Raw genomic sequence first — 24,809 nt, forward strand, 5'->3', positions numbered from 1 at the left:
CTTTTACCATCTTTGACTGAGGAAGGGTGCGACCAATGAGAGCTTGCCACGTGGCAACCCTCTTTCTCACCCAATTAGGATTTCAAATAAAATCTTATTTTGGCCTTAATTTGCAATTTGGACCAATAAAGTTTCAATTTCAGCTGCACAAATAAATATTAGAACATCCAAGAATAATTTATGCAACTAAAAATCACTTTTTAAGTCTCTTTTTGTTCTCAAACCCAAAAATTTCAATCATCACAAATCTTCTTTAAATCAATCATTCAAGCACATGAATTTCATCAAAAAATTAATTTTAAAGCATAAACGTGGGCATAAATATGCACTCATCAGTAATATTTAATTAATGTAATACCATTATCATCATATCAAAGTGCACTTTAAAAGTAAGTGTTTTCTTTTGCTTTTTCTACTAACATGTGAGTTCAATATTAGGTTGATTAGATAAAAGAAAAATTACATAAGTTAATTTAGTTTTTGATTTGCCATTTTATTCTAAGTCTCCACTAATTCAGTGTATTTTGGACTCTATATGACTATTATTTAAGGATAACGAATATTTTTTTGACAACATTTTTACACCATCTAGGTATCATTATGTAATGGTTGATGTTGGTGTTTATAATTATTATTATTAGTTATGAAGTAATTTTGAACCAATAACAAAATAACACGATGTTAAAATGTTATCAAAAAATATTTTCGGAGTATCATTATCATTATTTAAATTGGAAACTACTTTTAAGTAATTGTAGTTATTTTAAACTGTAAATAAATAATGATTTGATTTGTGTATGATTTTTATTGATATTAAGTAATGGTAGTTATTCCAATTTTACGGGAAATTTGAGGACAGAGGATAGCGCGTGGTGTATACGGCAACGACCACTAGCGTATGATGAGTGTCTGTCTGACAAAGAAGTCCATGTCATGTACCTCCCTTTTCCACTCCACCACCAAACTCCTACCTTTAACGGTCACTCTCTCTCTGTCACACACACACACACACCCTCCAACTGCAACTGCAATGGCTGTGGCTTCCTTCTCCAACTTCTCCGCTGGGCGCTCCTTCTCTCTACAAAACCGTTATTCACTGCCGCTACCTTCCTTCACTCTCTCATTCCGTCCCGCAAACTCTTATGCCTATGCTCCCCAATTCACATCTCTTCGATCTCCCGCACCCTCCATTATTGCAGCGGCCCACGGCGGAGGGACCGGAGGAGGGCATGGAGGAGGTGGAGGTGGAGGTGGAGGGGGAGGAGGAGGAGGCGACGGGGAATCGGAAGACAGGGATCGAAACAGAGAGGAGGCGCTCCTGGTTCTCGCGGAGGCAGGGCGGCCGCTGGAGAAATTGCCGGCGGATTTAGCGGCAGCGGTTGAGGCGGGGCGAGTTCCGGGGTCGATTCTGAAGAGGTTTTTCGAGCTGGAAAAATCGGCGGTGTTCCGGTGGTTGTTGAATTTCGGAGGTTTTAAGGAGAGGTTGCTAGCGGATGATTTGTTCCTTGCCAAGGTTGCCATGGAATGCGGTGTTGGCATCTTTACGAAGGTTCCTTTTCCCAATTTCACCTTTCTTGAGCTATATTATCATGCATGCATTAGATATGGGATGTAATGAACCAAAATTACCACATGGTATAATGTGCTCTGTACTAGATAGAGCGTTCCCTGCAGGTTTCTAATTCTTTTTTTACTTCGATGAACAGTTATCATTTTTTACACTTTTCTTGGGAGTCGAGATAAGTTATTCAAAAATATGTTTTTATGTTTATGGTGAACTATTCTAAAATATATATATAATTGGATCTTTTATTCTCGAATATTCTAATGATATATTATCACCCATCTAAACTATTATTGCCACTCTCAATCTACTAAACTAAACATAGATGGCATAGTAAAACAGTAGCAGTTAACAACTAGAGTTTCTGATGCTATGCATTATGTTCTGGACCAGTGGACCTGATATCCAACAAATCAATAGAACTTGACAGAGTAGGGAGCTTTGATTTCTTTGTTATTCACACCATTTTTATGTATTTGACTATTTCAGTGAAGCATCTGTGATGCATGTAATCTGGTTCACTGGTTGTAATAATGATCACTTTTGCTTTTCAGACTGCTGCGGAGTTGGAGAAGCGCAAAGAAAATTTTAGTAAGGAGCTTGATTTTGTTTGTGCCGATGTGGTAGGCGTGTCCCTTCCATTCCTTGAACCTGCTTAGTACATTACATTTATGTTCTGTAAAACTGAGTTTTCTATGCAGTGCAAATAAGGCATTAATCATTATATCGTTTAATTATGAACAGATAATGGCCATTGTAGCGGATTTTATGCTTGTGTGGCTTCCTGCTCCCACAGTTTCTCTTCGACCACCACTTGCTGTTAGTGCTGGAATTCTTACTAAAGTTTTCTATGGCTGCCCTGAAAACGCTTTTCAGGTTAACACTTTCCAAACTACTCTTCATCTGCTTCTGTTTATTTTATTATTTTTGGTCTTGTGATAAATATTGTATTTTTAAACTACACTCGCTGAGTGATTGGGTTTAATTTTTCGTAAACACTCAACAGGTGGCTTTGGCCGGAACCTCATATACACTCATCCAGAGAATAGGTGCTATAGTGGTACGTGTTGGATCCTAGGAAATTCAAGCGGGTATTTTGTCAGTGACGATTTTTAACAACATTTCTTATGCAGCGTAACGGTGCAAAGCTATTTGCTGTTGGGACTGGTGCATCACTGGTAATTTAACTTCTCAGATGCTTTCAAATACATGTTTCAGCTTCTTCTAGTTTAAGATGATTGGTGAATTCTCTTTTAAAATCATTCGGCCACCAGACTTATTCTTGGCCTACATTACAAACGCCGTTTTTGCTGTTTTTTATTGCTCTTGTTACCATCTTCCAATTGTTGATAATATTTTGCGGGGATTTAAAATGTTCACAAGTATAAAGTAGGGTAAATGCAATACCTTTGGTGGCCTCTTTTTATTTTTAATTTAATGAAAAGATTGATTATTTGGTGTGACAATTACTCACTCGTATTGTACGAATGAGTAATTGCATTGCTTTTTCAGATTGGTACAGGTATAACAAATACACTGATCAATGCAAGAAAATTGGTTGACAAATCTTTTGCCGCTGAGGCGGAGGATTTGCCGGTAATATCGACAAGTGTTACCTATGGGGTTTACATGTCAGTATCTAGCAACCTAAGGTATTGAAAAAAATAAACTAATAACTTCTATGATGAAATTATTCTCTTGGATTGAGTGAGGGATCACACCCTAATAGTAATGAATTATCCCTTGCATGCATGAAACAGAATCTAAAAGGAAATCTTTGTCTTCTTCCAGGTACCAATTACTAGCTGGAGTTATTGAACAACGAATTCTAGAACCTTTGTTGCACCAGCACAAGCTTGTGCTGAGCGCAATTTGCTTTGTTGTTAGAACTGGAAACACTTTCTTGGGCTCATTATTGTAAGATTGTCACTTTATCTTGATATGTCTTTGTACATTTAACTAAATTCGCTATTTTCCACTTCTTATAATTTTTGACATGCATGTATCTTACAGGTGGGTGGATTATGCTCGCTGGGTTGGAGTCCAGAGGAGTCGGGATTAGGCATAACAGTTCTTCAGTCACAAGATATTGGCATAGTGGCTCTCAGTTACAAGATTTGGTTAAAATCTTCCCTGTTGATTGATTGTTGCAAGTAAAGTTGGTATGTTGTATTTTTTATATTCCTCCTTAAAGCAATATTGTACATTGAGCAATGACGGAGGTCAGCAAGCACCACGAGTCTCCAATTATCATCGTTTACAAGATCCATCTCTCGTAGCAAGCAGAAAGCTGCACCATGAGATGAAATTGAGTCAAATCTTTACTACACATTTGTGGGGGCAATTCCTCTATTGTTCTCGCGTGTTTGTTTTGCATCTAAAGTTGAATGGAAAGGAATCAAATTCAAATTGGTAGTTCTCTAATAAACTGCTGTGTAACTTTATTTCTTTTCACATTGGTCATCAATTTGCTTCTGTTATATTGGTTGCTTAACCATTCCATACCATTTTTCTTATTTGTTGCCATTTGAGCATTAAAGTGAAAAAAAGAGTTAAGAGTTGGTTCACTTCAATCGTTGCTAAAGTTTGTTCACTCATTGTTTACCTCGGAAGAAGCCCGTGGTATACGTACATGCCAGCACACAAAAATAATATACACGGAATTATATAAAAGTAAACTCAAGTTTATTCTTTACATGCATATACTTCACTCAAATTTTCATATACTTGTGCATTGTCACGAAACAGTAAGAGCTAGAAGATAAGGAATATATGATCTCCTTTTAATTTCTGCAACAAGAAAAATGTTTAAAACTATGATCGAGTTTTAATCGTTCTATGTGACAGTGAAACTGAAATCAAGCTTAAGAAATTACGTAAAACAACAAAAAATATAATGAGTTGTATGATTTAATTTCCAAACTACATTTGCCGCAAGTAAAAACTCACGGTATTTTATTTGAATCATGTTTAGAAACAAGGCAATATAATTTGACAAAATCATAAAGAAATGTATTGATTATCATGAATAAAATGCTCCAATGGTCAGTATTAGCTCCTACTTTCATTAAAAAACTAGTATCAATGTTAGAATTTTGACCGAATGTTAAATAACTAACGCCTGTGATAAGAGCTCATATTTTCATTAGCGTATTTATAAAACATAAATAATATAACTCAAAAGTAATATACTTGCTTAAGATTTTGAATTTAGATGTGATTCGTTCGATAGCATGACCGCCCAGTATCAATTGGATTCATTGTTGCAGAAATGCAGGTCTCTGATTAGCATGAAGCAGCTCCAAGCGCATCTCATAACAACCGGAAAATTCCAATTCCACCCTTCCCGGTCAAAGCTCCTCGAGCTCTGCTCCATCTCCCCCGCCGGCGACCTCTCCTTCGCAGGCCAAATTTTCCGGCGAATCCAGACCCCTTCCACCAACGACTGGAACGCCGTTCTCCGAGGCCTGGCCCAAAGCCCAGAACCGATGCAGGCCCTGTCATGGTACCGCGCCATGTCACGCAGTCCCCAAAAGGTGGACGCTTTGACGTGCTCCTTCGCCCTCAAGGGCTGTGCGCGCGCATTGGCCTTTTCCGAAGCCACCCAGATTCATTCTCAGCTTCTGCGTTTTGGGTTCGAAGCTGATATATTGTTGCTGACCACTTTGTTGGATGTGTACGCCAAAACCGGTGATCTTCATGCTGCCCATAAGGTGTTTGATAATATGCAAAAGCGAGATATTGCTTCGTGGAATGCAATGATCTCTGGGTTGGCTCAAGGAAGCCGACCCAATGAGGCTATAGGTTTGTTCAACAGAATGAAGGAAGAGGGGTGGCGACCTAATGAGGTAACTGTTCTGGGTGCACTCTCCGCTTGTTCACAATTGGGTGCTTTGAAACATGGGCAGATTATTCATGCCTATGTTGTGGACGAGAAGCTAGACACTAATGTGATTGTTTGTAACGCAGTTATTGATATGTACGCAAAATGCGGCTTTGTTGATAAGGCTTATTCCGTGTTTGTTAGCATGAGCTGCAAGAAGAGTCTTGTCACATGGAACACTATGATCATGGCGCTTGCGATGAACGGTGATGCCAATCAGGCGCTTGAGCTTTTGGATAAGATGGCTGCGGATGGAGTGGATCCTGATGCGGTGTCTTATCTTGGCGCATTGTGTGCATGCAACCATGCTGGCTTGGTGGAAGAAGGGGTTAGGTTGTTTGATATGATGAAGGGGTATGGAGTGAAACTTAATGTTAAGCATTATGGGAGTGTGGTTGATTTGTTAGGTCGAGCAGGAAGGATAAAAGAGGCGTGTGACATCATAAACTCAATGCCTATGGTTCCTGATGTGGTGCTCTGGCAGAGTTTGCTTGGGGCTTGTAAGATTCACGGGAACGTGGAAGTGGCTGAGATGGCATCAAGGAAGCTGGTGGAGATGGGATCAAACCATTGTGGGGATTTTGTGTTGTTATCGAATGTTTATGCAGCGCAACAGAGATGGTATGATGTTGGGAGGGTGAGGGAGGCCATGAAGATCAGGGATGTGAGGAAGGTGCCAGGATTTAGTTACACAGAAATTGATGGTAGTATCCACAAGTTTGTGAATGCTGATCAGAGTCATCCGAGTTCCAAAGAGATATATGCAAAACTTGATGAGATCAAGTTCAGGATTAAAGCATATAGATATGAAGCAGAGACTAATCTTGTGCTGCATGATATTGGGGAGGAAGACAAAGAGAATGCGCTTAATTATCACAGCGAGAAGTTGGCAGTGGCATATGGTTTAATTAGTACAGGTGATGGAACACCAATTCAGGTCATAAAGAACCTTAGAATATGTGTGGATTGTCATGATGTGATAAAAATCATATCAATTGTTTATAAAAGGGAGATTATTGTGCGTGATAGAGCCAGATTTCACAGATTTAAAGAAGGTGTATGTTCTTGCAGAGATTATTGGTAAAATTATATCAGAATGCTTATTGTATTTCTGTATTTACTAGTACAGTGAATTTCTCACAAGTAACTTAATCACAACATTTTAGGAATAGATGGATAAGATAGGTAATGTGACTGGAGAGGAAAAGAAAGATAAAAGGTTAATACACAGAAATTGTTGGTGAAAAAATTACCCACTTTGATCTAATTTGCACCATTTTTTATTTTGAATTCAAACTAATTCAATTATATATAACAAATTTCGACAGCATTAGATCCAACATTTTCTGTTCATAATATGAGGAGTTTGAACTTGCAATTAATAGAAGAAAAATGTATTTTAGCTAAATGACAAGTAAAACACTAATTCCTAGATGTGTTGCTCACTTTTGAGGTCAAATTACAGTTATTTTTAGTTCTATTATTTGAACATCAATACTACAGACCGTGCTTGATGTTAAATTCGATTATTTTTTAAATATTTCCATACATGTATTTCAAAATGTTTTTCAAAGCAAAAGAAACACAGTCAAGAAAATCCCATAAAGTTATTAAAACCTAAAAGAAAACACTTTTATTGTATTAGATTGGCTGGAATTTTTTAGGCTACACTTTTTTTTTTCATTGAAGAATTAGATACATTTTATTCTCTTTAACACAATTTGTTTTGTCCTTAAAATTTGTTTGTAATGTCACAAATAGGGACATTTGACCAAATTTTATATAATTAATAATAAATTTAGAATAAAATAAAATATAAACCACCAAACATAATAAAATATGATAAATCGATACATTTATTTTAAAAATAATAAAATATAATATGTGATGTATGCATATTGACAAGTATTCAATAATTTTGAAAAACATAATAAATAATAAATATATGATAGTATTATTATTTGTAAATTAAACAATCTATTGATAAACATATATAAAATATCATAAAATATGTGATCCAAATTAAATTATCGGTACATCATGGACTATAATGAAAAAAAATTAATACGAGTAATTACAAAAATTGTTAAACGACCAATTAAAAATAATTATATTTAATAATTTTTAGATTAAAATATGATTATGTAAAAAATATCAGAAAACATTTTTAAGCTTTATAAACTAATAATTAGTATCAGCATTTTAGAGTGTAAAGTATAGATTCCCAAAAATCCAATTTAAAATGTATACTAACATTAATTCCTGAAAATTCAATGTAAAATGTAAAATATTAAAGCAAACACGGGCCTCCTTTTATCTTCCTCATTAATCCACTATATAAAGCTGTAAAGATACCTATTATTCAACTTGGTGTGTCACTTCACAACCATACATAATTCCCAAACCGATTGCACTTAAAACCCTAACCCTAGAAATCAGACTCTGAGATAAATGACGCAGAAGGCGAATCTATTCAAGGGTAAAGCCAAGAAGAAATCAATTCCTCCCAATCGTCATGGGAAAGCCCCTGTTACTCGCAAAGGTTTTACCCTTTTTTAAGTTTGTTTTTCTTTCCTTCCAGTGCAAGATCTTTTGCAATAATCCCTTACTGTTTCTCTTCGCAGGAAAGAGATTCGTGAAGCCATCCAAGGTCACAAAGGAGATGGATGCTGATCGTGTAAGTCCCTTTAGCTCATCTTTTATTCCCACTCACTTTATTCCTTTGTGGTGTTCATAGTTCTGAGGACTTTATGGTTCTGAATGTATGTTGTTGTACTGGGGGTGGGAATGACTGTTTAGCAGCAAGTTATGTTTCTGTAATTGCTTTTCATAACTTCTATATGTTTCTCAATGATCATTATAGCGATTATATTACAATTTGATAAATTTTATGGATGGACCTTCTATACTGTTCCCTGATATAGTTTTATGGAGATTTGACGTGTTTATCTTTTGGGATTTGTTGATGGATATTTCAAATATTGATTTTTTTTTTACTAAGTTTGGTTGAAATTGTGTTAAACCAGGAGGTTAGCAAATTCATTAATCAATGCAATGAGATCAAAGCAGCGACTCTAGCAACGAAGGATGGTGGCCAATTAGGCATCATTAAGCCTCCACTAGAGCAACCAAGTGGTGCTAAGTAAATTGTTAATTATGAGTGAAACAGGGATTCTTGTTATAGCTGAATGTATCTTATGAATGATGCATTGTCTTAGAGCCTTTTTAGTTATAAATTGTAAAATCAATTTTGATAATTTCACTTTGCTGGGAGTATTTTGGGGTGTATTTACTGGTGGGAATTTCCCTTTCTTTTGTGGTTGTTGATTATTAGTTATTTGGGAAATTGTAGTGGTCATTAAATTTCATGTCTGTGGTAATTGAGGAAGTTTAACTTTTATGAATTCAACAGATGTGATTGTTTCCATTTTCATAATCTAATATATGAAGCTATGCATGCAAGTTGATGCCTGCAAAAGTATAATGTAAACTGAAGTTCTGAAATGAAATGAAATGAAGGATGAATGTTTCATGGAGGATTGGTTCGTTTGTGTAGTTTTTTAATTGAATTTATTTTAGAAAAACACAGATTAGATTCGTGGTTGCTTACTTTGGTGAGAGGGATTTATGTTTGAAAACTCTTGGTATTCCATAAAGTAAAAGAAAGTTCAATTTTTTTTTACACGAATTTGAAAATTAAGAAAAGTGTATAGTTTTAAATTTTGGAGCAAACGTCTTATGAGAATAGTATTTTATGCCATTTTAGCAAAATTTGAAATTACAGTTCTTTTGATCATTTTCCCATTCTCCATCTTCTTTTCACATTTTTTTCCTTCATCTTCCTACATAGTATGGTGGTTGATAATGGTGATTCTATGAATTGTATGCAAGGTTATCAAATTCAAAAGTTTACGTAAACTCGACTCAAGAGTTTACTTCAGATGAAAAAATTATATAAATAATATTTTAATTCAAATAACTTTACAGAATTATATAATTCTAAATAAATAAAATTTATAATTATATTGTTCATAAAAATAAATATTGTAAAACATAAATATATGAATTATTGTCATTAATTTTGATGTATTTCATTAAATATATAACTTTCAAGCTAGTGATTATTCTACCGATTTCACGTTCGATTCTATTAACGTTTAACGAAAGCTAAGCAAAAAGTTGTGATTAATGAATATTTATTCAAGGGCCATGTTTTTATTCATTAACCATATTCCAGTTTTAATTATTAATTTAATTTTTAATTTGTATAAACTTCAATTGTTTTTTGTTTCTTTAATTAAAATTCACCTTTATTCTGTCTCCATTTATGTATTTTCACTAGTTTTCAGTTCTGGGGATATTAAATATAGATGTATACAAGGATTAAAATGAAATAAGAACTAAATAAATTATTTAAAACGAGTTATATCTCCGAGATTTTGTTACAGATCCCATTGTTAAAATTTTATACAAATTTATTTTTTATTTTTAAAGAAATCACCAAATCCAGAGAGGTGAGTGAGTCAATTCAAGATGGAACAACGGTAAATTTTTTATTTTTATTTTTTCTAGATAGTAAAAATCATAGATACAGATAGTATAATACGTGAATTTTATTGATGAAACCGTGATACGTAAAAAGAAGTCACACCATTAAATTATGATGTTTGAATTGTAATTCATGACCATAAAAACATAAATATTAGAGTGTGAATGTAATTTGGGAAATTTTCAGAAAATATAATATAATTTACACTATTATTTTAAGTACTGAGGCAAGTGAATTTTGTAAAAATGTAGACACTAAATAAGAAATTAAACTTGTATTTTAAGGTACTTACATCTTAAAGTATTGGGCCGAAGGAGAGAATAAAATTGAAGGCCCATAAAAAAACCGAGCCTATATGGGCCGATTAGCAGGTGTAGTAGAACAAGTTTCTTTGTTGGACGATGAAAACAAACAGCTACGTTGTTGACTGAAGAGGGCGATTGAATCCCCATGAACAGAACCACGAAGACGAGTTCTGCTGAAAATTGAAGAATTGAAATCGGTTAGAAAATCGTTGAAGCGGGACCCAACGAAGCAGCGACAGATCTACGATCACGAAGAAACAACAAACAATGGAGCCTTTGCTGCAATTCGCACCGATGCAGAGCTCCGTCGACGAGGGTTTCTGGCACCGATTGTCTTCCTTGAAGCTTAACAAGCTTGGCATTGACGATTCTCCAATTCACATATTCGGTTCATCTCTTTACTTTCATATTTACATGTCAACATAACTATTTTTGTCTTTGTTTCCACTTCTAAGATTGTGAAAGAATGCGCGTATTTTGTATTTTTCAGTTTCTTTTACAAATTCTAAATCTGCAATGTGACGTGAATCTTATTTGATGAGTTGTATACATTAGCTTCATTCATCTCAGAATGCTGTGTCTTGATCGCAGGCTTTTATGCACCTTGCTCTCACTCTCAAGTATCAAATCATTTAACTGTTTTATCCGAGTCTTTACCTTCTGAGTTGAGCGAGGCATCGTTAATTCCAGAACCGAGCCGCGGCAACCGGAACAGGTGCTCTGTTCCGGGGATACTTTACAATACTAATACTGTGGAGAGCTTCCATGCACTTGATAAGCAGGACCTGCTGAAGAAAGAAGCAGCAAAGGTAGACATAATATTCAATTCCGTTATTCATGTCGACAGTGCCAGAGAAGATAAATTGAATTGAATTTTTTTTATCTCAATTTTTTTAATCTCACTTGAGTTTGCCTTTTGCTGGTGTTAAATTAGATATGGGACGATATTCTAACTGGAAAAGCTGTGGAGGACTGTTCAGTACTTTCGAGATTCCTTGTTATTTCTTTTGCTGACCTGAAAAAGTGGACTTTCAACTATTGGTTTGCTTTCCCTGCTCTCATGCTTGATCCTCCAGCAACTGTGGTTAATCTGAAGCCAGCTTCTCAGTGGTTCAGCGCAGCCGAGGTACTCTGTGTTTCAGTATTCTCAACCCAAATCATTTGTTGGATTATAACGTTATCTTTGTTGATTGCAACATTCTTTGTTTTGTGGAATGCTAGGCTGAATCCCTCTCTGCAGCGTGTAACGAGTGGCGCAGCTCAAAATCAACAGCAGGTATACATTTCGTAATTTTCTCAAAAAGCGCATGGAAGTAACCTAATTAATGTGTTCTGTCGTTTCTTTGTTAACTTGGTATGCTTTGCCTAATAGTAAAAAAATGTGGCAGATGTCCCATTCTTTTTAGTCACCATAGATCAACACTCATGCGCTACTGTTAGGCTTCTGAAGGACTGGGAAGCTTGTCAAGGCAATGGTAACAAGGTCTCGTACTTTAACACCAATTGTGATTATTAAAGGTGTAATTGAATTTTGGTTCTTCTAGTTTGGACATCGTGCAACTTTAGACCCTCAATTTTGTTTTTGAGCTAATCAAGTCTATTATTTTTGAAGTTAAGAAAGTTTGCTCTCCTTGTTGATTTTCTTCTATTTTAAAAACTCATACTGTTACTATTGATCCAAATATTTGGGGCGCTTATGAAGGTTTTTATATGAAATGTTTTTAATAGTCTGGAAGTAAGAAATATGGTTGAACTTGTTAAAACTTATATGATATTGTAAGATGAAAGATTATAGTTTGAAAATAAGTTTTATTTTTATATTTCTGGTGTAATTTAATTTGGTTGATAAGTCTGATTATAAGATAATTTAATTGATTTGATTTGTAATGATTTTAAGTAGAAAATGAGAATATGAAGATTTTAGGTAGAATAAAGTTGACTAGGGGACCAAATTTTCTTAGTTTTATAAATAGAGGGAGTGCATTAGCATGAAAATTGAGGAACCAAAATTGCATACAAGCCCAACTAGAAGGACCAAAGGGTAATGAAGACAGTTGAATGTAATCTTTGTAAAATTGCTTTTTGAATGTGAAACAGTAGATGTCCTTTGATGAAATTTACCAGATTCTATTGGCAGATCTTTTTTGGATTTTATGATCCATGTCATCTCCCAAAGAATCCTGGATGGCCTCTTCGCAACTTCTTAGCACTTATTTCTGTGAGGTGGAATCTCAACTCAATTCAATTTTTCTGCTACAGAGAGAACCGTGGTTTTGCAGATATGAAGTTGTCTCTTGTTGGTGAAGCATTGATAACGGTTCCACAAGGTAAAGTTTCATTGTGTATTGTGTAACCACTTATTGCTTATTGATATGACTTTGTATTTTTTTCATTTTATTTCTAACTTGGAAGGAGTAACTTTATAGGGTGGAAAGACACAGTGCCCAGTGCAGTTGGATGGGAACTTAATAAGGGGAGAAAAGCTTCTAGGTGTATAAGCCTTGCACAGTCCATGGATCCAACCAGGTTATTGCCCGCATTTCTCTCCCTGATATCTCTTGCCCACCCTTCTACTTGTTTCTTCTTTCCATTCATAAAATGTCTTCTTATTTTCTCAATAAATCTATAGTTTTGTATTATTGTTTTTAATTTCTCTTTTCAGATTGGCCATATCTGCTGCAGATTTGAATTTAAAGCTTATGAGGTGGCGTGCTTTGCCATCTCTTGACTTGAATGCCTTATCTTCCATGAAGTGTCTTCTCCTTGGAGCTGGCACACTTGGATGCCAGGTCGCACGCATGCTTATGGTGAGTGTTGAGAAAATCATATTGTCATTCTTATCCTTCAATATGTGATAATGGAAGAAACGTTTTCTTGCAGGCATGGGGTGTTCGAAAAATTACTCTAGTTGACAATGGTAGGGTGGCTATGTCTAACCCATTGAGGCAGTCTCTTTATACTTTGGATAACTGTCTTAATGGTGGTGAATTTAAAGCTACTGCAGCAGTTGAAAGTCTCAAACGGATATTTCCAGCAGTGGTAAATTATTAATCCATAAGACTTCACTTGATGCTAAATTGGTAGATCTGATCATCGTATTTTTCACATAAACTACATGCATTTTGTCCATTTTCAGGAAGCAGAAGGTATTGTTATGGCTATACCAATGCCTGGACATCCCATACAAAGCCAGGAACACGATAGTGTGCTTGATGATTGTAAAAGGTTGCGTGATTTAATTGAGGCTCACGATTCAGTTTTTTTGTTAACCGATACAAGGGAAAGTCGATGGCTGCCAACACTTCTCTGTGCCAATACTAACAAGGTTGGATCAGTTTATTCTCATTAAGGGGATGGATTAACTAATTATATGACTTCTTAGCACTTGATTCACATTTCAAGATGAAGTATATGTTGTGATTGTTATCCAATCTATTGTTTGATTTGGTATCCTTAACTAATATGCTTATGTATCTTTTTATTCATCAATTTGCAGATTACCATTACTGCTGCACTAGGGTTTGACAGTTTCTTGGTTATGCGCCATGGAGCTGGTCCTTTAAGTCAGGCCCACAAGTTGAATGCTGAAATTATTAATTCTTCATCGGTTGATATGCCAGTAAATGATGCAAATGGAAAGCATAGATTGGGCTGTTATTTCTGCAGTGATGTTGTTGCACCTACCGATGTAATTTTCGTGCTGCATTATGTATAATATTTGAACTAATGCATTATAACTAATTCATAATGGCTTTCTGCAGTCAACATCCAACCGTACATTGGACCAACAATGTACAGTGACCCGACCAGGGCTGGCTCCTATTGCTTCAGCCCTTGCAGTTGAACTTCTAATCGGGATTTTGCATCATCCTCAAGGGTAATTCGTCAAACATTTATTTTATGTACAGGAATTTTGAAGTATCACACTAGAGAGCCAAAGAGGAAATCCCATTTGTTGCTTTATTTATCCATCATGAAATTGAGATGTCAATTTTACCTTCACAGGATATTTGCAGTAGGTGACATTAATAACAGTGTCGATCGAGCTACTGAGCAACCTCTTGGTATTTTACCTCATCAGATTCGCGGCTCCCTTTCTCAATTTTCTCAAATGACCCTTATAGGTTACTCCTCCGCCAGCTGCACTGCCTGTAGTCATACAGTAAGTCTGGGTGCTAAATAGTATAGTTATTTGATAATGCTTCTTCTGCAATTAGTAGTGATCTGGATGTGTTGCCTATAACGTCTGGGCATGAAACTGTGCTTAACAAGATTTAGTGCTTAACTTAGTTTGCCTAAATTTTAATTGTTAAAAATTAAAAGAATAATTGTTTAGACCAAGGCGTTTTCTCAAATTTCTTCGAGCTTTATTTGTGGTTTAGCTTAAAACCATTAACATCAATCAGTGCTAAGTGGAAGAATATTTCTGTATACAGAGGAAAAAGTGGAATATGGAATTGGAAAAGGGAATTACACAAATTGAAGGTGGATTTGAGTTTGTATTTATCAAAAGTATTAATTCCAATTATTGAATATATTTTTTGTGTAATTTAATTGACAAACTCTCAAATAAATAATCAATATGCTGGAATTTGGGGTGAAAAGTTACGCGGAGAACTGATTAGATTTATCTTTCCTAGTAGAGTAGTGGTGTGTGTCCTTCACTGGCATAGGTGCATGCATCATAGTTTAATGGATGTTCGTGAGGTATATTGTTGGCCTAGGTTGTTGAACATGGTTAGATATATTATTTTTATTTTATTTTATTTTTTTAGTTAATTTGTTGTTATTTCATATTTATATTTTAGATTTAATCATATTTTCTTTTATTATAAATACAGTACATGTGTGTATTCAAGAGAGATTAATCTTATACATAATTTTCACTATTTTTAACAAACATCATCATCATCACCATTTTCTCTATCCATGAATTTTTAAATTGCAACCATTCAGGTTGTGTCAGAATATCGAAACCAAGGAATGGAGTTCATATTTCAAGCAATTAATCATCCTACTTACCTAGAGGATCTCACTGGGCTGACAGAGTTGATGAAATCAGCCACCACCTTGGATTGGGACACGGAGATAGACGAGGAGGATGAAGACTGCGTTGAAATTTAACGATCAGTCAGTTGTACATAAATTAATTAGTGCAATTTATATGATTTTTTTAGCTATGGTTTAGTACCATACTGGCATAACTTATCAAATGTACAAAACTGAATTCATGTAATAACTGTATATTCATTCATGTGAACAATTCAAGTTTATTATGAATTTACCAGTCGGTAATTTTTTAATACGTGCAAAAATTAAATCTGAGAAGGCAACATTTATGACTATCTTATTTTACAACACCATTATCACTGTATCTTAATCACCAGTTTCTTGCTGTAATGAAGGAGGCTAAACACCATCTTCAGATTTTTATTTCATTATTGGTTTACTTTTTCTTTATTAATCAAAGTTTATGCGACACTTATTAGGTAGGTCATACTCCCTTTTTAGTGACGCTGGCTTGTGTTTTGGTGGATTTTGTAATTAACCGTCTAATGATTTGGGTCGTGCTCATTTAGAAGCAATTCTTCAAGGCAAAGTTTTACGAAACATCGAATACGCCGAAAGTTTCAAACTAAATAATAGCTGTATACCATCTTTTCACAAAGTTGACCAAAGTGTGCTATTTCCACTAAGGAAAATGTTCTTTTAATTTTTTTTTTGACAACAGTTTACGTAGTAGTTTGTGATTGATCAATTTAGTGACACGTAAGTTGTCAATGTTCAAATAAATATACTTTCTTTTCCTTTTAGTGCAATGCCATTTCAAGATTCAGCTTGAGCATATAATGATATTTACAACCTTACAAGAGTCTTACCAATGAAAGATTGCCAACAATAATAGAATCCAATAAACCCAACTATAATTGTATTTATTTTCCTTCAAATTAAACATTACAGCAATAATTATTGGAAACGGGATTCCAAGAAACTAGGTATGTCTTTTGGGAGGACCAGGAAGAGGAGTGCCGTCTAAGAAATATTTGATCAAAGTTAGGGCTCTTGCGGGTTGATAACTTGGCACTTGATGCCCTGCTTCTCTCACCGTAGCTAATGTTAGGCCTCCCTTATATACTTCTGCAAATCCACCAACCTGTGTCACACCAAAGTTCTTGTGAAAATGCTTTCTTATGCTATAAATAGCATGATTAAAAATGTTAAAAGCAGCTACACGCTTCATCATTATTCTTTCAATGCAACACCAATCTTTAGCTGTATTGCATTTGCACCGATTCAAAAGTTAGGGAAAACTAAGGTTTCTATATTACCTCTCCATGGGAAAACCAAGGGTGCCAAACTTTTTCAACGGGAAGCTCCATCTTCTTAACCGAATACTTGGTTGAAGTAATAGGCACCCTTCCATCTGTGTCACCACTGTGTATCAACATGGATAATTAGTTATTAAAAGATTAGGATGATACATTTTTATATTCATTTGATATATAGTAAAAGAATAAAATAGTCATAAAAAAATAAATTTTTTGTATTTTTTCAATAATACTTTGATACACATAAAATTTTTACATTTATTTAATACTATCTTTTTTTATTTTTTACTTTTTTTTTCAAAAAAGTACAAAAATTCATTTCTTTATAATCATTTTACCCTTGGTAATGTGTGTGTCAAATGAATGTAAAAGTGTATCATTCAATCATTACTCATTTTTTCAAGAAAAAGAAAATAAAATGTAAGAAAGGATAGTATCAAATGAATGTAAAAAATTTATATGATCAAAGTATCATTTTTCAATTTCAACGCCTATTTTATCTTTTAATCTATTTTTTATAAATACAAAAGTTACCCTTTTTTTTAATGATCAAAATACTTCTTTAAAAGTGGTTGTGAACAGATTAATTAATTGCAAGTTTTAACAAATACTATGAGAAGGATGGATGAAGATTTTACCTGAAAATCCAAACCCTGAGGCCATTGTTGAGTAATTCATGTAAAATTGGAAGAACTGTTGAAGCACTATCTACCCACTTGGTAATGACTTCGCTGCAGGGTTCCCAGTCATATTTGAGATTGGTGACATTGGCATGGAGAGCCTCTTGAACATCTTTTCTATTAATATACGCATGCACATAATTCTCACTACATGGATCAGTGACAATCTGCAGAGCAAAATAAAAATGCAATCTTTCACAGTGAACTTCGTGCATCATGTTGGACCAGATATTCAACAAATAGAAAGAAAAAAAGAGTGAAATTTGAAGCTTACAGAATATCTTTTTGGCCGGGATGTGAGTTTTGTACTATTGCAGAGTGGAGCATAAATATTATATAAGTCAATATATCCAATGTTATTATCAACTTCTGTTTCTGCTGCATCGCACTGACTTTTCCCAATCTTTGACGAGGACTCACAAGATTTACTGATATAAGCTGCTTCATCTGAAATGATTGCATGGCTAGCAAGATAATCGTACATTCCTGGCGAATCAGTTTCTTCGTTGATCACTGCATTCCCAATCTGTACAACGTGAAAAAGAAAGACACGAATAATATATAACTCGACTGTAAGTCTCACTTTAGAAAAGAGTTGAATTAGATTTAAAATCCATTTCTTAATATGGTATGATAGTTTTTAAACCCTCCATTATTTTAATTCTATATTGTTTAAAAAAGAAGACCTAAAAGAATTTAAATACTCTTTATACTTTCTACCCTCTTAAAACACCTTTTTAAGCACAAAATCTTAGGTCTTTATGAAATTTGTATATATTTCATTCTTCAACCAATGCTAGATATGGTGCCAAAATGAATCAAATAATGACCAATCCACACTACTGTCACCACCCATACATAGTCAGGCCTTAAGGGACCACTAATCATATCTACTTCTTAGCCCACTAAGAATAAAAGAATCACATCATTAGTGACACAACATTATCTCAACAAATTATACAACCCTATCCTCTCATACCAAGGACTACAACTCCATTATTTCAATTTAATAAGCCAATCACGGCTCATAAACTTGGGCCCACCCTAGGAAAAGTGGGTTGGTCCAGACCCAAATTCTCTTTTAAACCCAATCCCAAACCTCTCTTATTCAAGTCCAAATTCTCTACTAAATCTTCTCTTTGATGTCATTTTTTATGTTGAGTATATATAAAAAAATTAATGTTGATATATTATAATTCTTTTTAATATATTTTAAAACGTAAAAGTAACAAGAATTTTAAAAAAAAAATACTTAACAAGAATAGGCTTCTTCCCCCTCATGAAAAGTAACAATAATTTAGGAAAAGCCTATTCAACAAAACCATGACTAATATATAGGAGCCATCAATTATATTGTAGACCTAATTAACACATAGGTCAATAACAACTATTTGAATTTGAAAAACATAAAAAAAAAAGGAGAATAATGCATATACCAAGATTCCTTTGAAGTTGATGATTGCTTTATTTGCCTTTTTGTTATGATGGAGAATGGTGTATGCAAGTTGAGGCACATAATGCCCAGCATAGCTCTCTCCAGCAATGAAGAAATCTCTGTTTTTATACTCAGGAAATCTCTCCAACCAATTCACCAAGAATAAATAATTATCTGCAGCTGTTTTCTTATCTCCATTCAAAGCATAATCTGCTGATTTGTTTGAGTATGAAAACCCTACTCCAGCAGGTGACTCCAGGAACAGAACATTGGCAACTTCAAAATCCAATCATGCCACAAGTCAGATAAACTATCATTTTATTTTACAGTATAGGGAAAAAAAAAGAAAAAGAAAGAGAATTTTTTGTTTTGGTATACCTCTGTTCCATGAAAATGCATTTGTGTGCAGTGTTTTTCCATCACTGTTTACTCTAAAGGGTCCAAGTTCTTGCATTGCTCCATAGGCAAGAGAAGAACATCCCGGGCCTGAAAAGTTAAATCACAAATAATTAAACCATAATAATAAGCAATTAGGTTAATTTTTTTTCTTATTAGCATGTTTGTTGTATACACGATTAAGAAAAATCTCACATGGATTAAAAGAAATTGAGTGTTTTACTGTGTCGATGAAAAGATATATCCGATTGAAAAACAAATTTCGATATAATAAGTTTTAACATATTTTCTGATTTTAGATTTTAACATATTGGTCTGACTTTTGATTTGTAAAATAAGATTTATTTATTTATTTTAAATTAGTTTTTTTTCGGTTTCTAACCTTTACAAACATTAAATTTTAAAGTTTTAAAATTTTATATTAAAAATATTTCAAATATTTTATATAGACAATTTATATAATTAAATGCTATATAAAAAAACACATAAATATAAACCAAAAAGTGGTGGAAGTTATTTTTATCAAGTAACTCGTATTCATAATGTGTCGTGATAAAAAGTTATAGCATACACAAAAAGCATGGTGTTACCCCACCAGCTAAACAAGCACATGATTCGCAACTTGACAAAACATCAGTGAACCATATATATATATATATATATATATATATATATATATATATATATATATATATATATATATATATAATAATTTAATTTCAATGGGTTTGAACAATGGCCATTTTAAATTTCATATCAAATAAATAAATAAATATTTATGTTGCATAAAAATAACAAAAAATAAAAAAAATGATTGGTAGAGCATCTTTCTAAAATGGTTACAATAAATGAAAAATCGTCTAGATGCTTGAATTATGGGATTTGAACAGCTTCACTGATCACAACTGAGAAGTATGAATGAACCATTTGTTCTGATATAATTAGTGAATAGAATAACTATGACAGCTCAGGTCTCTCTCTTTCCACCAACAACAGTTCATTAACAATAATTTTTAGACAGCTCATTAATTTAAACACTCCAATTACTTAATTAATGCTTATATAACAATTCATCTAATTATCAACAACATAAGGGTCGTGTGAAACAATTGACCATGAATCTCGTTTGAAAGACATAAATAACTGGATTTAGAATGATGTTTTCTTCAACGAGTTCACGTGATCTGATTCAAGTAGGCTGAAAGTAACTTCTAAATTGTTAGAATTTCCTAAAGTTAAAGTGAATATTTATACTTTATTCTATATAAGTGAGTGTAAACATTATTTTAAAAATCGGTTTTATAGAGTTAAGTTAAGTTTAATCAGACTTTATTTTAATGATATTTAATGATGACCAAGTTTCAGTGTAAAAAACACGTTGAAAATTATGTGTGGTTACAATGTTCATGTAGGGTTGCTGGTACATTTGGAGCCATTGCTATAGTTCATCTTAATTGACGGATTTACATCACTTTCATCGCAATGGAGCAATGAATTTAGCAAGCAGCTCAGACCAGATTCTTGTGAATTTTCTTTGGCATATTTTGTTTGAATGTGAGTGATGTGTCCCTAAAAATAGCAAGAATTGGAGGCAGAAAAACATTTCCATGTGCATGAGTGTGGACACAATGGCTCACACACACTTAGACTAAAGCGTGTAACTTGCAAAACGTTCAAACTGATAAACTACAAAATTAACAGAGCTTTCATGTTTGAGTGCATAACACAACACCTTTCATTGTTGAAAACTGCTGAACTTTTAACAAAATCTTCATGTTGTAGTATCGAAAAACAACGTAAGAATAACAAAGAATTAGATCTAAGGTTGTTGTTGGTTACCTCCATTGAGCCAAAGAAGAAGAGGGAGTGTGTGTTTAGAACGTTGAGCTTCGACAAAGTAATAGTAGAAGGCACGACCAGCAACTTTGTCGACAGTTACATAGCCTCCATACTGAGAAAAACTCACTTGGGGTTGCCCTGGGAGTCTTCCAATTCTGTCTTTTTCTTTGAGACCCTTTTCAGAATCGACAATGCCATCCAGAACAACCTCTTCAACCTCAAACTCAGTCCTCTCAGTTTGTGAAATTCCTTTGAAAAACATGGACTTTTGCAGTTTGTTAAGAGTTTGAAGTTGCTTATTTGCAGAGGTTTTAGGCACAAAGAATGAAAGAGTGAGAAGGGATAGAAGAAGGACACAAGAAGTTCTTGCTTTGCCCATTGTGTCTTTCTGTGGAGAATCACTCAGAAGAGTGGCAAATATATATAGGAAATCTGAGAATGGTATGGGCTTATAATAAGCCAAAAAGTGGCTAGCTGTTTTGTGCCACCATCACTATAATATATATATATATATATATATATATATATATATATATATATATATATATATATATATATATATATATATATATATATATATATATATATATATATATATATATATATATATATATATATATATATATATATATATATATATATATATATATATATATATATATATATATTTATATTGTACAAAGAAGAATAACTGCTTTAGATTTTTGAAGTTGTAAAGCAACAATCAAAACAGGGTTGAAGGGTAAGATTGAGCAACCCAAAATTGATATGATAAGCATGTGGGCCAAACTGAACCTTACCTTCTGCTTAGCCACCAATTGTGTAAGGGCACATGACAGTAGATCTGAATTTTATTTCATTTAAGTTTAATTTATTTATAAAATGACCCGATATTTTAACAATTTTTTGATAATGGATGATGTGTCACTATTTATTAGTCTGTATATTTGAAACGGACTAATCACAAGCTATTAGATAGACTCTTGTAAAAAAAATTGTCAAAAAAAGTTGTTAAAAAAAATATTTTTCTTTATAAAATTAGTTTATAAGATAAAATTTGTACTAATTTTTATATTTTAAACTAATCTTATCATTAATGGATGTGAGACTTTCAACACAATAAAATTTAGATATAAAAGTTTATTAAAAAATTTATATTTATTAAAAATAAGACAAATTTATATTATACAAATAAATGTAATTTTTATTTTATCAATTATGTTTCGATTTATGAGATTGAGGGTTTGTTTCCTGATCCGAATAATCTTATACTCCAAATTTGATCGCAATCCTCACTCAAGTCAATGATTTTGCTCAATAATTTTGTATTAAGACATGTTATGAGAATAAACCAAGTTCACTACCTCAATGTCAAACCTATTTTGTAATAAACTTACACTTAGCTCTAACTCATTAATTACCAATTAATGACTTTTATTATTTTTATTAATTATCAATTAATGATTTTTTATTATTTTTATTAATTATCAATTAATAATTTTTATTATTTTTATTAATTATCAATTAATGATTTTTATTGTTTTATTAATTACTCATTAATGATTTTTATTAATTATCAATTAATGATTTTTATTGTTTAAGTTAATCATTAATCAATTACTGTTCTTGATCAGTCGATTGTACCGAACATTCGTCATTTTATAAAATTGAATTAAACCTATAATTTACTAAATATATAACAATACCTAAATTATCCTGCATAAATATTTTACTAAAGAAAATTAACTTTTAACAAGATTATTATTTTTATTAGTATTTATTGCTTTGGTACGGCTCCTAAAGCTAAAGGTGGGTTAATTTGGTTAGGAGAAGAATTGGGTTAGTGCAAGAGAATGTGAAAAAGGAAAGAAAAGTGAGAAAAGGAAGAATCCATGTAGGAAGAGATTAAAATGTGTTAACTCTTTTTTCTTGTATCTAATGATAGCTATTCAATTTTGGAATCACTTTATTTATTGAATTTAGGGTTAGGATAATAATTGTGCCCATATGTTGACTTTTTTAAGGGTATCATTTCAATGAGTCTGCTTTTTTAATACTGATTTGCTTGACATGATCTGTGTAAATTATGAAAATGAAGAATGGAAAAGACAGATAAAGATGGTAGAAGGAGGAAGAAAGATTCACAAATGATGCACATGCCAAGTTTTCACATTAAAAAAATGTCGAGATCAAAAAGAGTAATTCCAAATACACAAAATGGTCAATATTTAAGCTTGTCAATGATGATGCACATGGATGCATTTCTTTACTTCAATTTAGCATGACAGCCAAATTTTACATCCAAATGTTTGAACTCAATTGTTGTGTTTCTCACAAAACTAAAAACTCTACCAAATTTCTTCAAAACAAAAATTCAATTTAATGGAGATAAATTATGATTTATTACATAAAAACAAAAATTCCATGACGAATCGCGGTTTGAAGCTTTCTCAATTTTGGTTTCTCATAAGTTGGATTTTCATTATGTGATGAAGTTCGGAGTTTGTGACTTTTTCGATTTTTGTTTCTCACATGTTGGATTTCTGCGATTTGGTCTAGTTTTCTGATTTGTAGGCTTCTTAGACAATAAAGTGATGGGTGACTCACGGTTGATTTGGAGATGGTCTAACTTGATGGCTTCCGTGGTGATTGTTAGATTTTTGTGGTAGATTTAATGAACGAACTAATACAATGGTGGATATGGAGGTGTAACGAGGTTGATGGAGATGGAGGTTCACAAAGTGATGGAGAAGATCTCGCGATTTAGGGTTCGTTCTCACTGTGGCGCAATATTCTTCACAATGTTTGTGTGTGTTGCATGTTTTTTATGATGAAGGAGGTTGAAGGAGAACAATGGCAAATGTTTGATGCGTCGATGGTCTATTGGTGATGATGGAAGATTTTGTGATGGTGATTTTGCGATTCACGGTGACTGTGATTTGGGGTTTCAAGAAAGATAAAGGATAAAGCCATGAAAACTAGGGTTTATGAGATTTAAGACGATAAAGTGGACAACCAAGTCAGATGAAATAGATAAGGTTATTCACATATTAATGACTTTGACAATGTATTAGTGACAATTTAGACACTATCAGAAAAAAAAAAAAAAAGACTCAAGTTGAACAAAAATTAAATACATTTTGAAGGTCAAAATGAAGTTAAAGACCACTATAAACAAAACTACAAAAATAAAAACCAAAATAAATATTAAACCTATATTATAATAGACATAACATAATAACACATGGAGATCTATATTTCTTGAATTTATAAAAAAGTGTTTTTAATATAATATTTTATTATATTATCTATTTATTTATTATTGCTCAATCACATCAACGATTGTATCTTACCTTCTTTTGTTTTATTTACTTCTCACCATTCACTTTGTCGTGCATAATTATACAAATGCACAAATTAATGCATTTTTTTATTGTATTTAAACTCATTAGATAGTTTCTTTTTCCACACTGATTCTTCAAAAATTTGCTGGATAAGGTAATCCAGCTTCAACCTGCATTTTTCAGAATTTCATGTCTTTGTTTGGACTAAAAAACGCTTTCAAATAGAAAAAGGCAACAAACTATAAAAGTCCTTTACTAATTAAGTGGGATTCGTATCTAATAAATCACTCTTAAAATTTAATCCTAAATTGCTTCGGACAAAAGTTTAACACTTCATTCATATTTTGTGTCCGTTAATTTCAAGCTTGTAGTAGGCTTGAAGAAAAGAATGGTTCAAATTAATTATGAGCAATCACTATCAATGGGACACTTTTTTGTGTTCTTTACATTGTTTTGTTTATTTAGAAATATTCCATCACAATAAT

The 24,809-nt window shown here is 33.1% G+C and overlaps 5 protein-coding genes across 5 annotated transcripts; 4 read left to right on the plus strand and 1 right to left on the minus strand.

The window, feature by feature from the left end:
* Positions 1-947: 947 nt before the first annotated feature.
* On the plus strand, positions 948-4,058 carry LOC108339692 (protein RETICULATA-RELATED 4, chloroplastic). The gene is made up of 8 exons (XM_017576878.2): positions 948-1,549; positions 2,119-2,187; positions 2,309-2,440; positions 2,571-2,624; positions 2,698-2,742; positions 3,077-3,216; positions 3,356-3,481; positions 3,578-4,058. Exons 1-8 carry the CDS (start codon positions 1,031-1,033, stop codon positions 3,624-3,626), a joined length of 1,134 nt encoding a protein of 377 aa, XP_017432367.1. The 5' UTR covers positions 948-1,030; the 3' UTR covers positions 3,627-4,058.
* Positions 4,059-4,136: 78 nt separating this feature from the next.
* Positions 4,137-6,563, plus strand: LOC108339838 (pentatricopeptide repeat-containing protein At1g34160). Its single transcript, XM_017577055.2, has one exon. The coding sequence runs from the start codon at positions 4,798-4,800 to the stop codon at positions 6,529-6,531; it is 1,734 nt and encodes a 577-aa protein (XP_017432544.1). The 5' UTR covers positions 4,137-4,797; the 3' UTR covers positions 6,532-6,563.
* A 1,235-nt stretch (positions 6,564-7,798) lies between these two features.
* Positions 7,799-8,856, plus strand: LOC108339854 (uncharacterized). The gene is made up of 3 exons (XM_017577072.2): positions 7,799-7,989; positions 8,072-8,124; positions 8,474-8,856. The coding sequence occupies exons 1-3, from the start codon at positions 7,899-7,901 to the stop codon at positions 8,591-8,593; spliced, it is 264 nt and encodes an 87-aa protein (XP_017432561.1). The 5' UTR covers positions 7,799-7,898; the 3' UTR covers positions 8,594-8,856.
* A 1,518-nt stretch (positions 8,857-10,374) lies between these two features.
* LOC108340743 (ubiquitin-like modifier-activating enzyme atg7) lies at positions 10,375-15,588 on the plus strand. The gene is made up of 14 exons (XM_017578295.2): positions 10,375-10,689; positions 10,893-11,110; positions 11,236-11,427; positions 11,523-11,577; positions 11,690-11,784; positions 12,439-12,628; positions 12,728-12,827; positions 12,964-13,108; positions 13,182-13,340; positions 13,438-13,626; positions 13,798-13,989; positions 14,063-14,178; positions 14,307-14,463; positions 15,258-15,588. The coding sequence occupies exons 1-14, from the start codon at positions 10,569-10,571 to the stop codon at positions 15,423-15,425; spliced, it is 2,097 nt and encodes a 698-aa protein (XP_017433784.1). The 5' UTR covers positions 10,375-10,568; the 3' UTR covers positions 15,426-15,588.
* Positions 15,589-16,213: 625 nt separating this feature from the next.
* Positions 16,214-21,390, minus strand: LOC108340533 (serine carboxypeptidase-like 40). Its single transcript, XM_017577989.2, has 7 exons — positions 20,981-21,390; positions 19,124-19,231; positions 18,747-19,021; positions 17,585-17,836; positions 17,269-17,477; positions 16,631-16,736; positions 16,214-16,455 (listed from the first exon to the last, which is right to left on the minus strand). The coding sequence occupies exons 1-7, from the start codon at positions 21,357-21,359 to the stop codon at positions 16,294-16,296; spliced, it is 1,491 nt and encodes a 496-aa protein (XP_017433478.1). The 5' UTR covers positions 21,360-21,390; the 3' UTR covers positions 16,214-16,293.
* Between the last annotated feature and the right edge of the window lie 3,419 nt (positions 21,391-24,809).

This window comes from Vigna angularis, chromosome 5 (genome assembly GCF_016808095.1).
Source record: "Vigna angularis cultivar LongXiaoDou No.4 chromosome 5, ASM1680809v1, whole genome shotgun sequence".
In the NCBI taxonomy this organism is placed as follows: Eukaryota; Viridiplantae; Streptophyta; class Magnoliopsida; order Fabales; family Fabaceae; genus Vigna; species Vigna angularis.